We start from the raw sequence: 16762 nt of genomic DNA on the forward strand, positions 1-16762 counted from the left end.
TCATTTTGAAGCTCCTACTGAATTTTTAGTAGGTGCGAGATACGTGTAAGATAGGTGCGAGATAAAACATTATGGTTCAATAAACATACATAGGACCATTATAAACGGATTAGGAAGGGTAACAATCTCATTTTGAAACTCCTAATGAAATTTTGATACATGTGAGATAGGTTCGAGATAAAACATTAAAGCCCAATAAACATATATTGTAACACCTTTACTAAAATGAGATTGCTAGTGAAGGGTTGACAAGTTCATAAGAGAGAGGTTGACAAGTTCATAAGAGAGAGGTTGACAAGTTCATAAGAGGCTTACCATAACAATAAACATGTGAAAGAGCATGCTAAATAAACATGTGAAAGAGGGTTGACAAGTTCATAAGAGGTTTGCTAAATAAAATTGCTTGCACTCCTAAACATATATTGTAACAGCTTTACTAAAATGATTAATAGTGAGAGAAAAACCTACAATTCTTATGTTTAGGAACAAAACTCATAAAACCTACAATTCTTATGTTTAGGAACAAAACTGATTGAATCATTTGTTTCCAAATTCTTTCTAACAAATGAATCCTAAATAAACTAGTTTGACATAGGAGGAATTAATATGGGGAGTTGCTTGGTTATACAAAGCAACAAAGATTGTATTTATTGGAACTACATCACTAAAAACATCAACAAAGTAGAGAACAACAATGCAACTTTTGATTATAATAATGTGATTAACTCTAAAAATGATAATGTCTTTCAACATTGTTCTACAGGTAGCTTTGCTGAGTTTAGATGGGATACCAAATATGTTGGAATTCATGTTCTAAACTCCAAGGTATGTGTATATATATATATATATATATATATATATATATATATATATATATATATATATATATATATATATATATATATATATATATGGATTATTAACCTAATTATCTATTATTACAGTTTGTGGTGAGTGAAAATGGTTCTTCGTCCAATATGTTTATTAACTATATGGTTCTTCTTCCTAAAAACGGAATTCATGTTCCCACAACTCTCTATGTGTGTGTGTTGTAGGACATATGCATTTCTTCTCTACAAATTTAATGGTATATCTAAAATGTGCCCAATAAAAATCTCATATATCTCAAGAGACAACTTAAACAAGAATGATTTGTAAAAAAAAAAAAAAACTTAGATTTTATTACTCACTTGACTTCAAAGATGATGGATACAACACTGCCAACAGAGAAGAGTGGAGAAGAAATGGAGAGGTCCGGTGAAAATGAAGCTGAAATCGGAAAGGAATGGAGAAGCGTTCATCGGAGTTGAAGTCGAAACTAAAACAGAGAGTCGTGGAGAAGAAATGGAGAGGTCCGGTGAAAACGAAGTTGAAATCGGAAAGGAGTGGAGAAGTGTTCACCGGAGTTGAAATCGAAACTAAAAACAAAGAGCCATTGAGAAGAAATGGATAAAAGAGATGTTCACCGGAGGCACCGAAGTTGAAATCGAAGTGTGGAAGCGAGAGAGTTGAGGTTTACTTTTTTTTTTCAATGTTGTTTTGTTTTTAGGTTGAAGAAAAGAAAAGGAAAGGGAGAAATTAAATAAGGGTATTTTGGACATTTCACTCCAAATTTGTCCTAAATATCTACTTTTTCAAAATCAATCCTAAAACTCATTTTCTACTCCATATTTAGCCTACTTTTGGCAATTTTCGAAAAAGTATGGTGTGAAAACTTTTAATATCCTCAACACCAATATTTAATCGGTAGGACATCCGTTAAGACAAAATATAAGTTTGACCCTTTCTTTCATTTATATTTTGAGGATCTTTTCACAAATTTAAGAATGAATATTCATTCTTGAATTGGACCTTCTAGTATGTATCTTTTATATATATTAGAAGTAATTAAAATTCATAGTGTTTAGTATTCAAATAGAAAATTGAAAATTTTGGTGTGAGGCGGATGATTATTGATTATTTTTGTATCATTCATAATAACTCAATAATAATAATAATAATGAACGTAAATGATCACAAAAGGAAGTTCAAAACTATGATTAAATTCAATTTAAGATATACAATAAAATTGTTTTTTGAAGAAATATAATAAAATTAGAAAAGTTGTGAGACTAACAACTAAATAATGTTTGAATTGTTCCAAATGAATAAATAAACAGAAAAAAGGTTGAAATTTCCAAGGTGGGTTTGCTTATTAATAATCCACATACCAAATGACGGCAGCTTTTCTTAGTACTTAACTTTAATACCATGAAGAAACTATTCAAAATAGTTCGAAAAATGACTATCTAAATAAACCCTTCAAATTTGACTTATAATTTAATCAAATAATTGATTAAGCATGAATAATCCACCTCCCCTTTGCTAACTAACCCATTCAAAATATACACAAAAAGGGTTTCTTCTCCCCATCCAAACCTTGGCTTCTATTTTAAGTGTTCTTTTATGATTAAACAATTAAGATTTTTGGAAATTTCTTCAATCATATTCCAACAAATATTTTACTAGGTCTTCTTTCAAGTTTTAGGCCATCTACTAACCAAATTTGATTTCTACAATCTTTTAATACCTCCCATTTCTCTCCTTCTTTTGTATAAATATCCCTTCTCTTCTTTCTTCAAACTTCAATCACCCTCCTCTCTTCTTCTCATAGTCTTCCTTTTTACAAATCTATATATATCACGATTGTTACACCCTCTTCTTGTAACCAAATGGTTTTGACTTTACTATTAGCGTTGTTGGTCATGTTTACCGGCAGCTCTTCAGCTCAGCTCTCTACTAACTTTTACTATAAGACTTGTCCCAAGCTCCTTAACACGGTTAGAGCTGGTATTCACTCTGCTGTGGCTAAGGAAGCACGCATGGGCGCTTCACTTCTTCGCCTTCACTTTCACGACTGTTTTGTTAATGTATACACACTTTTAATTTTTCTATTTTTTTTTATTGCATTTTCATATATATATATGTATACTTTACCCTTCATTTAATTTGTTTTCATTTTATATATATGGAAACAATATTATTATCTTTCAGGGTTGTGATGGATCGATTCTTTTGGAAGATACTCCTACGTTTACAGGAGAGCAAACAGCAGCTCCCAACAATAGATCTGTTAGAGGTTTTGACGTGATTGAGAGCATAAAGAAAAATGTAGAAAAAATTTGTCCTGGTGTTGTCTCATGTGCTGATATTTTGACTCTTTCTGCTCGTGACTCTGTTGTAGTGGTGAGTTACTAATTTGTTGATTATGCCAACTTAATTATCAAAACTTTGTACATTATGTAACTTGTTTTAGTTTGAGTATTGGATGATGTTGACTTACAACTTTTACCAATTAATTATTATAGCTTGGAGGGCCAAGTTGGAAGGTAAAATTAGGAAGAAGAGATTCTAAAACAGCCAGCTTCTCTGATGTCACTGGTGCTATTCCTCCGCCAACCTCAACTCTTGACACCCTTATCAATCGATTCAACACAAAAGGCCTCTCCCCACGAGACTTGGTTGCCTTATCTGGTACTATATATATCAACCATGATGTTGTTTGTAACATATGATATGATCTTTTATACTAATCGTATCATACTTTATTGAATGTAATATATAATGTAGGGGCTCACACAATTGGACAAGCAAGATGTTTGTTTTTCAAGAACCGTATATACAATGAGACCAACATTGATGAGTCATTTGCTGAAGAGAGACAAAGGACTTGCCCAACGAATGGAGGAGATGACAATCGTGCCCCTTTAGACTTCAGAACTCCAAAGCTTTTTGACAATTACTACTACAAAAACCTCTTGGAGAAGAAGGCTTTGCTTCGGTCCGATCAAGTGCTCCACGACGGCGGATCCACTGATTCATTGGTTGAACTTTACAGCGATGACAGTGATACCTTTGAACATGATTTTGTTACAGCTATGATTAAAATGGGCGACATTCAACCGCTCACTGGATCACAAGGTGAGATTCGTAAGATTTGCAGCCGACCCAATTGAGATTCACATTCATGATGGAGAATAAATTTGTTTCCTTGTTTTTTCATTTGAAATTGGTTTGAGCAAAAATAAACCTCCACAAGTGTGGATGGAGTTGTCTTTGTTTTTTTTTCTTTTATACTTTTTCTATTTAATTAATAGTTTGATTTTGTATTGTTTAATCTTTGACTACTGAGTCCTAATTATCAGATTTCCTACTTGCAATTAATTTAAAAATACAATATTATTTCATGTAATTTAAGTTCAAAGTCCAATTTCGCTGTGATATGTACTTAAAATTACAAATATATAATAAACTCACATGCAAACGCTAATTAAAAAGGGAAAATCTATATCTTACTGTTAATCAACAAATTTGTTATTCAATGGGTGTATTTAATCAATCCAAAGTTTCTCCAATAATTTTACTTCATAAAAATATATATCTTTTAACCAATGAATAAAATCATTTAATTTTGTTTCACGAGTTGAATTAGAAGATTTTTAGTAGTTTTAGAATCCAATTGAAATTATACCATCATACTATAGCTAATTAATTAAAGTAATACAACAAATCAAATTTTTGTAATCAAAGCACATTGAGAGTGGCATTACTGTTGCAAAGCTAATTATTATTCTAATTAGTAAGTAAAACAACCAACTATTCAAATTTCCAACTAAACAAATCAAATCTATAAAATAAATTATTGGATGGAGAGTAACAACACAGCCTAAGAGATTATTTAAATGTAAGAGAGGTAGACATGCATGGAGGGAGATTTCCTTTTTCTTTAGCATCTCGTTGATATCAAATGTCGATAGTTGTTGGATAGGTAAAAATCACTATCTTGAAAGTAAAATTCAATTTGATCTCAGTACTAAATTGAATGTGTCAATTGATCTTCAAGGTTAACATAACTTTTCAAATCAAGTATGCATTTGTCAAACAAAGGAATGAAATAAAAAATAGATATTGATTATCGAAAGAATTGAAAAGTTTGAAAAAAAAAAGGAGAAGAATCACACCATACCAAAATCTACTTCTCAAATTTAATTTATAGAAAAGCAAAACAGTTTTAGATCTAAATTTAATTTTAGATCTATATATAAGCGGTTAGCATATTAAAAATATAACATTAGAACCATCAAATGATTACAATATTTATAACCCTCATAACAGGAATTTCAAAAAAATAATAATCATCACTATTAATATATTTTTAATTGTAGCATTTTAGTAAAATAGTAATAGTAATCACTCCAACAACTTGGTATATTTCCGACGCGTTATGACATCGGGGAAGATTACGAAAAACATCATAAAACACTTTTCGACGTTGAAGAAAATGTCGAAAAGGACATCGGTAAAATTGTGTTGGAAGACCTATCCCCGACGCACCACAAAATTGTGTCAATAATTCATTTCTCCTGATGTTCCTTCTGTCAACGTCGCTAATGCGGTGGGTAACCTATAGAACTCTACTAACGTTCTCGTCACGTCGGGAGAAGGTGTTTTTCGACGATGTGTTGTGAAACTTTTTCCCAATGCCATCTTACATGTATCGAAGGTCTTTTTCAACGCATTGTATGCGTCGCAAATAGTATTTAAAGTTTTTTTTATATATATATTTTACATTATTATTATTAATTTTTTAATTTGTTTAATTATATATATTTTTTTTTGTTTCAATTGTAGGTCTAAAACTGAACAACCAAAATAGTAAATAATATATCTAAATCGAAATTGTATTATAATTAGATAAACGTCACAAGAACATAATTTTAAATTTGTTAAGAAAAAGTGACATGAAAATGGACTCAAGTTTGTGCTGTCGAACAAGGTCTCTGAGTATCAAATGGCTTTTGTGAAGGGGAGACAAATTATTGATGTTGTTCAATTCTTAAGGCAAATGAGAGGTTGTGGACTATTGGAAAGTGAAGAAAACTAAAGGCACTACACGAAAAATTACCTATTACGACAGTTGATTATATCCCAAATTGAGAAGAGGAGAAAAAACTGTCACAAAACGTCAAGATGCGCGTTCTTATCTGTGACAGTTATTTGTTGTCATAAAATGGTCAAAAAAATAATTTATTTATTTACTAAAATGAAATTTAATAAATTTGGATTTCCCCCGATTCTCAAAACTCACACAGACTTTATGTTCCCCCTTCGCACGCGATTCCAAATTATCGCTTCAATTCGACCACTTCGTCCCGTAACCAACCACCGCCGACCGTCTCCAAACATCGTTCACCTAAAATCATCGCCAATCATGGGAAAACGTCTTTCATCTCCGCCATTCAGTAACAATCAGCAACGTTTTGTCAAGTTAAGTTTTTCTTCACCTTTCCTAAAAATCTTTCGTAGGTCCTAAGAAATCAACGGCGTTTTTGTTAACAATGTTTTTCATCTACTTGTATACTTACAAACATGAAATTTTCGTTTGCTAAACCTGTGCATAAAGAAATATGTGGATTTTAACGTTGATATGTAATCTTCAAAAGTTGTGTGTGATGTAATCTTGTTTTGACTTCGAGGGAGAAGAGATTAATCTTGTTCTTTCTTGGTTTGTTTATAAGAATTAATTCCACGTGTTTGTGAGCAATTGGATAATTAGATTTTAATTAGATTTTAGGATAATTGGATAATTATCAGCAACATCCTAGTTTTTATTAGATTTTAATTCCTTTAATCATGCATTAGAATATTAATTGAACCCAGTTACGATCCTTTTAAACAAAATAATTATATCGATAATTAATTATTAAATTATGATTATCATTAAATAAACAAACACACACTAACATACACGATGACCGACGAGACATACAGATTAATAATTAATCATTAAAGGAACAAAATACATTGGAACCGATGGTGGTTTTGTGTATGCGCTCACACACGTATATGTCATTTAATTTATTTCTTCCCTCATGCTTTCAAATTTAGTTCAAATTAACAATCAATAATTAAACAACCCTTTTTAATTCAAATCATAATTGATGACTAAATAATATTAATTTAAATCCATGAAAACATATGCAACCCAAACATTAAAAATCAACTATTAATTATCCATGTAAAATCAAAAGTTCTCGATCAACACTCTCATACCACGTGTAAACTTTAGTTTCATGATTATACAACAATAAAACTCTAACATTGCATATAACAATAAGTGTCAATATCTTTGAACTACATGATCTTACAAATTAAAGTTTACACGTGGTTCTTGCAACCGTTCATTAATCGTTGATTTTTTGTTATATGACCTTAATTCGTTCTTGCAACCACATGAGCTTATTTTGTGAATTTGAGTTATGCTCAATTTCTATTTTCTAACTGTTAATTTCTCTTCAATTTTAATTTCTGGCAGTGTACTGTGGTACAATCTAAAATTAGTCTAATTACTTGTACAGTGTAAGCCAAACTACTTATACAAACCTACCCTAATCAACTAACTAAAGACAAACTATTGTTATAATTATTTGTCAACTAATTCCCTTCATCATTCATCATGTCTATAAAGGAAATTGTCCTTCAAATGTTTTATGCTAATTGGGGGTTGTTGAACCTAGTCCAGAAGTTTCTTTCAAGATGGTTTCATCACTAATGTGGTAATGAGACAACCTTTCAAATTAATGTAACAAATTTCATTAGTTTTCATCATGGCATTCGAGTGATTCGTTTAATAGGGACGAAAGTCTTCAAAACTGTCAAAGTCGACAAAATCCAATAGTGGAGGTCTGAATTGACTCAAGTCTTAGGAGAATGTTTTATGGTATTTGAGTGTTAATAGGTGGATAATGATATTTTCTTCGTATATATAGTTACAATATTTTCTTTAGTATATATAATTTTGATGTTGATTATCTATTTTGGAAAATATACTTTTGTGTGTCTATCTGTGACGCTTTTTCCTACCACAATCGTTTCAAATACAACTAGAAAATTCCTAAATGGTATGAAATAAATTATTAAGTACTTTGAGGATTATCTACCGTTTTGAAAGTTTGAGTTTTAAAAGTTGTTGCCTATAATCTCTTTTGTAATCAGGTTTATTTCGAGGCCAACTTAGACCTCTACACAATGGACAAGTCATGGATGACCCAAAATAGGATGTCAAGAGAATATGATTTAGGAGTCGAAAGGTTCATTAAATTTGGGTTGAGTCATGCCAAAGGTCTTAATTCAATTAGATGTCCATGTTTGAATTGCGGCAATCGTTTACTTAAGGATGTCTCAACAGTTCGGTATCATTTGTATGCCAATGGAATTGATAAGAGTTACAAGGTATGGTTCTGGCATGGTGAAGAATTGAACTCAGATAACGTTGCCAACACGATGGAAAATACAGTGGATGAAACTGATGAAAACGACGATTTATTTAATACAATTAATATGGTTCAATCTGTTCAAGAACAATCTTGTAATGCATCAAATACCTTCGACACTATGTTTGATGACGCGAAGAAACCCTTATACCCAGGATGTAAGAAATTCACAAAGTTATCAGCCCTCGTGAGATTGTATAACCTGAAGGTTAGGTATGGTTGGGCGAATACTAGCTTCTCTGAATTGCTGTCCATAATAAGTGATCTATTACCTGATAACAATGAAATTCCATGTTCTTTGTACGAAGCGAAGAAAACACTTGGTGCCCTAGGACTGAGTTACCAAAAGATTGATGCATGCCCTAATGATTGTTGCTTGTACAGAAAAGAATATGAAAAGTTGACCAAGTGCCCTAAGTGTGGTTTGTCAAGGTGGAAGATCGCTAAGAACACAAAAAAGGAAAATAGTGGTGTGGCTGCTAAGCAGATGTGCTACTTTCCAATAATTCCAAGATTTATAAGAATGTTCAAGAGATCTGAAAATGCTAAGAACTTGTGTTGGTATGCGATAGATAGACAAGTTGATGGTATTTTGAGACACCCGGCTGACACTCCATCATGGAGGTTGATAGACCACATGTTGCCAACCTTTGGGTCAGAACCGAGAAATCTCCGTTTGGGTTTGTCTACTGATGGAATTAACCCATTTGGAGATATGTCGACGACGTACAGTTGTTGGCCCATCATCACTACAATATACAACCTTCCACCATGGCTGTGTATGAGAAGAAAACATTTGATGCTGACAATGTTAATATCAGGTCCAAAGCAACCGGGCTACGATATCAATACGTACTTAGCACCTTTAATTGATGATCTACAAACGTTGTGGATGGATGGAGTTCGTTGTTTCGATGCATATAAGGAAGAATATTTCACACTGCAGGCTGTATTATTATGAACCATCAACAATTTTCCAGCATACGGTAATCTATGCGATTTTAGTGTGAAAGGATATAAGGCTTGTCCAATATGTGGAGAGGAGACTACTTCTATAAGATTGCAACATGGAAAAAAAATGTCATACATGGGACACAGGAAGTATTTGCCAAGACATCATCCATACAAATTACAAAAAAAAAAAAAAATTAATGGGAAGCAAGAGCATGGAATTCCTCCACAACCCTTGTCGGGCGAGGCCATGTACCTTAAGATGAAAGACATGATATTTTCATGTGGGAAGAAGTGTGGGAAGACCGTGCATAATGAAGGTGGCAATGACTATTGGAAAAGAAGACCTGATTTTTTTCAACTACCATATTGGAAACACTTGCATGTTCGACACTGTTTAGACATAATGCATATTGAAAAAAATGTATGCATGAACATAGTGGGCACCTTACTTGATATACCAGGAAAAAGTAAGGATGGGATGAATACTAGACTTGACTTGGTTGATATGAAAATTAGACCAGAATTGGCAACCAACGTTTACTGGTAATAGAACTTATATCCCTGCGGCATGTTATACACTGTCAAAAGAAGAGAAGTATCGATTTTGCAAGACTTTGTCAGAAATTAAAGTTCCAGAAGGTTATTCAGCAAATATTAGTAGTCGTGTCTCTTTGGATGACTTAAAACTGACCGGCCTTAAGTCGCACGACTGTCATGTTTTAATGCAGCAACTGCTTCCAATTGCAATACGTTCAGTCCTACCGAAGAATGTGAGGTACACTATTAGTAGATTGTGCTTCTTCTTCAATGCGATTTGTGCCAAAAGTTTTTCTGTCTCAGATCTTGATGCACTTCAAGAAGATATAGTTCTGACTTTATGCAATCTTGAGAAGTATTTCCCACCCTCGTTTTTTACAATCATGGTTCACCTTGTCGTTCATCTCGTTAGAGAAGTAAAGCTTTGTGGACCAGTATATTTGCGATGGATGTACCCATTTGAACGATGCATGAAAGTGTTGAAAAGTTATGCGAGGAGGCATTGCAGAAGCAAGCATATGCGAGGAGGCAGTTAAATTCTGTTCAGGTTTTCTTTCTGGATTAGATCCTATTGGACTTGGGTCACTCAATTCAAGGACAGAAATACAAAGCGTTCGACTGCTATCAGCAGGAACATACGTTCGACCCGATGTCCAACAACTCAAGCAAGCACATCTTCATGTCTTACAGAACATTGGAGAAGTGCACCCATACGTTGAGTAAGCATTCGTATGATTATATACTGTCATTAATTTACCCTCAAGCCACCAATTTAATGTATGAAACATTTCGTAGGCAACATTTCAATCAATTAAAGATGGAAAATCGCAGAAGAGCAAAAAATGAACAGTGGCTACAAGTAGACATAATCGATCCTTCAGTGCATGGTTTAGGGATCGGGTACGTACACAATCAAAATTTTATTTTCGTTTAATCTAATTGTTCAATATTTAGAACGACTAATTGTTCTATTCAATAGATGATGAGTGAACTACAGGAAGGGAAGGTGCTCTCGAACACCATACGTTGGCTTGCACATGGACCCCACCCTGCTTTAATGATGTACGACGGATACATAATTAATGGAACGTCTTACCACACAAAATCTCGTGATGACTACCGAACGGTGCAAAACAGTGGGATTATGTTAGTCGCAACAACAATGCAAGTGTCAAGTGCGAAGGACAAAAACCCGGTCGTCTGTGACATGTCTTTCTATGGCACCATTCAAGAGATTTGGGAAGTCAACTACAATATGTTTAAGGTTGTTCTTTTCAAATGCAATTGGGTTGAAAATAATGCTGGTGTTCGGAAGGACGATCTGAACTACACACTGGTGGACCTTAGTCGAATTGGCCACTATTCAGATTCGTTCATTATTGCCACACACGGAAGACAAGTATTCTATGTCACAGATCCTGTTGATGCAAGATGGTCGGTTGTTGTGATGCCACCCGAGAAGGACTTTCCCCACAAATGTGTTGATGATGACATAAATGACATCTTACCTCACTATCCCCCACTCTCTTCTTACCACACAACTTTTGATTTTGACGAAGGTGGTGAAACATATGCTAGACCTGACTGTGAAGGCACATGGGTTACCAATTGACTATCCCCACAAATGAGTTAATCATTGTTGTTTTTTTCTTCGTTGTAGGACTATTCCATTTTTAGAGATGACTACTTCAGAATGTACCATTATCAAGTTTTCTTTTCATGTTCAATACTTTCTTTGTTTTCAAATTTCGGAGAATTTTATGTAGTAGATGTTCTAATTTGAAAGTGTTATGTGCGTTACCATATTTAGTGTGAATTTTGCCTAATTAAATTTGTATGAATCGTTTCCTATTTTCTTTGAGAACCAAGGGTTTATTAATGTTGAGTTATGTTAACACTTTTTTGGTTATTTCATATTTCACATTTACAATTAATTGTTATATAAGTGTTATGAAATATTAAATGAGTATTGTTACTAACAGTGTGTTGGGTTATGTTTTAAAACACATGTATGTTTGCAGTAATGGTTCATTCAGATGATGATGAGGTTGCTACACCCATTCAAAGAGGGGAAACTAGTAGCCAGAAAAAGAAACGTGGCCCTACGGGAATGAAAGATATAACACGTTTTAGTAGTGAGGGACGGAGAATGGTTATTCAGTATAATGAACTAGGTCAACCGATTGGACCGAATGCAACGAAGTTGAAGAGTTTTATTGGAACGACCGTAAGGTTTCACGTTCCTATCACGTACTCTACTTGGCATGCTGTTTCAATAGAGATGAAGGAGAAAATTTATGAATTGATTGAGGTAAAAATTCTTCTTATTGAGTGTTTTTAGGTTAAACTACCAACTTCAACAGATTTAATACATTTGAATTTTTTTTTTTTTTGTAGGCCGGCTTCATTCTTGACCCCAAGTCGAGGAAAAGCATACTTCAAAATGTGGGAGTATGCTATCGTGGGTTCAAGTCGAGATTAACAACTACGTACGTACTTCCATTTAAGGACGATGTGGAGAAATTAAAACACCCACCAGCGGAATACTCATTCATTGATCAAGACCATTGGGATGAATTTGTGGCTTCACGGTTGAAGGAAGATTTTGAAGTACGTATGGATATCCAAACATTTTCTTATACTTTATGTACAATTTGTTACACAAATATGTTAATTTAATAGATGTTATACAACTTTTTCTACAGAAAAAAAGTGAAGATGGTAAACTGAAAAGGAAGCTGTACAAATACAACCATAGAACATCTCGCAAGGGGTATGCAAATCTGGTTGAGGAGTTGGTAAGTAACTGCCCTTAAAGATGTTCTTTGTTTTCATGATGTTAGATTCCAAATATAACATATACTGTTTATGTAGCGTGCATCTCTTCTTCGTCAGATCAAATAGATCGATCGATAGTATGGAAACATGCACGGTTGGATCGTAAGGGAGAGTTCCCAGATAAAGAGACGATGGACGTTGCCAATCTCATTGTAAGTTAACAAGTTGAGAAAATTTGGCAACTTATAATTTCCATGTTTTTTTTGTTACTATGGTTTCACATCTTTTAATTTCCATTTCGTGCACTCTTTTAGGACGATCTAATGGGCAACTAGAAGGGACGTAGTTTATCTGGTGGTGACGATGTTCTCACCCAGGCATTGGGAGGGAAAGATCGTCCGGGCATACTCCGAGGCGTGGGGAAGTACGTGACTAAGAAAAAATATTTCCATACCCCAATGGAATCTAAAGAAGGTAATGAGGAGAGGACAGTGTATGAGGAACGTGATCAAATGGCCAAACGAATTATCGAGCTAGAAGCGGAGTTGCATAGAATGAAAAAAGATGAGTGTGCGAAAGGAGATGAAGAAGAACAAGACCCTAGTATGTGTTCGAAAGGAACACCATCAGTTGAAGGGGTTTCAGATGATGAGACTGAAGACGTAGCCTCTGATTCAGTACCAGATAAAGCGGCTGACGTTGTGACAGAAGTGAACAAAGAAGAAAATGTGGGGGACACAAGATCAAGTGACTTGAAGGTTAGTTTAAAGTATACTTTACTAATTAAGGCACACTGCTCCACAACAATTCTATATACGTGTTTAATCTTGTAAGAAGTTAGACATAACCCTGAAAACGTATTGACTAACTTTACGTGCACATATTTAACATATAATTCTACGTAGGTTGGAACTCCGTGTATGCTTGCGTTTGAAACTGAAGATACTATCATTGCACATGGGACAATATTTGATGCTGAAGGTGACGGTGAGAACATCAAGGTATCAGTGGATGTTGTCCTCGATGGCCAATGTGTGATTCCAAATCCGACAAAGGAAGGAGTCACCAAACTGACGCATGAAGTCGGATCACATTTAATGTGGCCACGACATCTTGTTCTTACTAGGAATGATAAGGTAATTGTCTGTCTTATTGTGTTGGAGTTTTTATGCATCAAATTATACTAACAGTAGTTGAACTTTTTGTGATAGACGGAAATTGTGGGCTTCAATACGGATCCGTCCACATTCTCTAGTGCATCATATCTACGTGCTCTAGTGGCACTCTGGTGTTTGGTTAGACTCGTTGAACATATGGGGTCATCGATTCAACTAAACACGCCTTCAGATCTATTCGGTGTGAAGAGAAAATGTTGCATTATGGTTGAGTCACTGAGGGATTTCTCGTCAATGCAGCCAATATGCACATCATGCCTAGATGCTTACATGATGTAAGATTTCCTTTTAATATATATACGTCATTGATGGTTGCGGTCTCCTTTTAATTGTAATGTCATTTCATTGTGTAGGTACCTTCACACAATTATGGTACAAGGACGAAGTTCAAGCTTGTTCAAGTTCATGGATGCCGGATCTGTAAGTTACTCGAGTTACAAACAATCGCATGCGCAGTTGTTGAATGCTCGACTTCTCGGAGCCGAGTATGACCAAGTAGTATTGTTCCCATACAACTCTGGGTAAGCGCATGATAATGACATTTTCATTAACATTCACGATTTGAATTCACTATTAAAATATTAATTTATAATGGTGGAAATGTGTTCTTAGCAATCACTGGACATTGGTCGTTGTTAATCCTACAAAGGGTGCTGCATATTGGATTGACCCGTTGAAGAATCGGATTGACGGAGACATGAGTGAAGTGCTTCAAATGTAGGTCATATTATTGTCGTTAATGTCTTTTATTATGTGTGCAACTATTTTAATTATGTAACAATCTTATATTATGTGGTAGGTCATTCAATATATCAAAGAAGAAAAAACTGAATTGGAAGGTTGTTAAGGTATGTGGCATTGACCAGTAGGGTAGTCGTAAATAAGTTATTAATTTAAACGTTTCACATGTATTTTTTGTATTCTACATCCAGTGTCCCAAACAAAATGGGGTGGTAGAATGCGGGTACTATGTTATGCGATTCATGCAGGACATAATTTCTGCGAGGAGTACTTCGATTGTAGATGTCGTAAGTATTAGAGTTTTAAAACCACTTTATGTCATTGTTTGGAATGAAAATAATTCTTAACCACTTTATTATTTACAGATGAAAAGTTTACCTCCTACGTACTCTCAAGATGAAATCGATGAAGTTAGATCGGAATTGGCGGAGTTCCTTTCTAAGCACGTACATCGTGCTTAGCACCAGATTAGGAAACAACATTTTTTGAAGTATTTTGTGGGGATTTTTTGTTAATATAATTTTGTTAAACCCGAACGACACACAAGAAAATGTTAAGCACATTGTTTTGAACAAACTTAAGCATGAAAGGGGTAAGTGAATGGTTATTTTATCACATCTAAGTATATGTGACTTGCTTTTAAGTAAGTGGATATAAATGTGTGTTTGCTTATATGTTTCTTAGGAAGAGTTCGATATATATGTGACTGGCTCATGGAATTTTGTTATTTGGTGCCATACTGCATTGAGATATGAATCTTCTTGCAATCAAATAACTGCCGAAGGTGATTATTTGCTTGTGTCCTTGGTTCACTAGCTTTGAATGTTTAATATACGGATTCTGGATTAGAGATGTATGTTTTTGCAATGTGCTGTCTAATTGGTTTTTGTAATTCAGTACTGCGGTCTTCCAAAATATGGACAGCTTTGTCATACACATGGGATAATGTTGGGCACTTCATTCAAGTAAGACGCTATAGACCTACATTGCCGCAAACCAACAATGAATGGTACGTCATTACATGTATGTTTTCACATGAACCCTTCATTCCCTGTAGCACTTTTTTTGTTCATGAACCTGAGTAGTTGATGTAATCTTCCTATTCGTTTTAATAATTTGAGAGAATTGGTACATGATTATTCATAGTTCATCTTTATTTGCGATGATTGCCTAATACAAACTGTTCAACTCTAAGGATTACAAATTGTCGTACATGTATTGTCGTAGGTTTTTTGTTCTAAGGACTAGGAACAACCCAAGAAGTTGTTCAATTTGCAGTGGTCATTTGGTTGGACGTTCTTCTTCTCCTTGATCTCTTTCTCTTCTTCTTAGGAACTTCATTTTCATTATCAGATTTGATATCCATTACCATATTATGTTCGGCATCTGTAATATGATAATTTGGTTCTTCCACTTCTTCTTGCAGTGACCATTTGTTTCTTATCATTATGAGCTATATTATTGGTCAAATGAGAACTCATATTCCAAAGGGAAAGATCTCCCACAAGCAAAACTCTTATTACAAAGCTTGCAAACATGTGTTGACCCTAAATTAGCTTCCATTCACGAAAGCCTATTATTTTCCAACACACCTAAAATGAAAACTAAATACAAGACCCAATACACAATGAAAACAGAAAAACATGTTTGCAGAATATGAAGAGGGACGACCATGAGTGGGGTAGTAAAATGAATAGAGAAGGGGAGAGTGAGAGGGGGTATGTTTTTGGTATGTGTATTCTGGAGAGAAAGAGTAGCAGATAGACCCTTGAAAGGCATTCCATCACTTGCCTGATCTTCCAAAATCTGGTATTCCATCATCTATGAATTGCTAAAAAAGTTCACAACACAACACAACAAAATTTGGTATTCCATCACAACACACTTCACAACACACCCAAAATTGCTGATCCTACTACTTGAGTAACACACTAGAACTCTGCATCACTTCACAATACAGAATTTGCTCAAAAACTATTATTTCCACTTCAACCGACTATCTTTGATAAGCCAATTCTAAAACAAAACTAAGCATATCATCTCTTGAATATACCCTTATAAAGAAATTTAAAAAATATATCAACAAAAGATCAAGACCAAGCAGAGAAGTCCATTTATCTTCATGCAACGCAAAGGAATCACCCAAAACTACCCATCTTTCCAAGACAACTTTAAATCCACAGGTTTTTTCTTCCCTTTTTCAACTTGTTGTTTGCTGTGTTTGCCTAATGTAGTCCTCATGTGCTTCTCTTTTCATTTCATGGA

At 34.3% G+C, this 16762-nt stretch overlaps 4 protein-coding genes across 4 annotated transcripts; all 4 read left to right on the plus strand.

Annotated features, from left to right (window-relative positions):
- The first annotated feature begins 2628 nt into the window (after positions 1-2628).
- On the plus strand, positions 2629-4231 carry LOC101204245 (peroxidase 4). The gene is made up of 4 exons (XM_004149318.3): positions 2629-2909; positions 3034-3225; positions 3348-3513; positions 3610-4231. The coding sequence occupies exons 1-4, from the start codon at positions 2712-2714 to the stop codon at positions 3993-3995; spliced, it is 942 nt and encodes a 313-aa protein (XP_004149366.1). The 5' UTR covers positions 2629-2711; the 3' UTR covers positions 3996-4231.
- A 3836-nt stretch (positions 4232-8067) lies between these two features.
- LOC116404482 lies at positions 8068-9273 on the plus strand. The gene has a single exon (XM_031886995.1). It carries the CDS (start codon positions 8068-8070, stop codon positions 9271-9273), a length of 1206 nt encoding a protein of 401 aa, XP_031742855.1.
- A 3704-nt stretch (positions 9274-12977) lies between these two features.
- Positions 12978-13783, plus strand: LOC116404699. The gene is made up of 2 exons (XM_031887992.1): positions 12978-13339; positions 13487-13783. Exons 1-2 carry the CDS (start codon positions 13040-13042, stop codon positions 13766-13768), a joined length of 582 nt encoding a protein of 193 aa, XP_031743852.1. The 5' UTR covers positions 12978-13039; the 3' UTR covers positions 13769-13783.
- Positions 13784-13881: 98 nt separating this feature from the next.
- On the plus strand, positions 13882-15278 carry LOC116404664. The gene is made up of 7 exons (XM_031887917.1): positions 13882-14031; positions 14110-14277; positions 14369-14473; positions 14556-14604; positions 14689-14784; positions 14863-15089; positions 15182-15278. Exons 1-6 carry the CDS (start codon positions 13895-13897, stop codon positions 14956-14958), a joined length of 651 nt encoding a protein of 216 aa, XP_031743777.1. The 5' UTR covers positions 13882-13894; the 3' UTR covers positions 14959-15089; positions 15182-15278.
- The last annotated feature ends 1484 nt before the right edge of the window (positions 15279-16762 follow it).

This window comes from Cucumis sativus, chromosome 6 (genome assembly GCF_000004075.3).
Source record: "Cucumis sativus cultivar 9930 chromosome 6, Cucumber_9930_V3, whole genome shotgun sequence".
NCBI classification, from domain to species: Eukaryota; Viridiplantae; Streptophyta; class Magnoliopsida; order Cucurbitales; family Cucurbitaceae; genus Cucumis; species Cucumis sativus.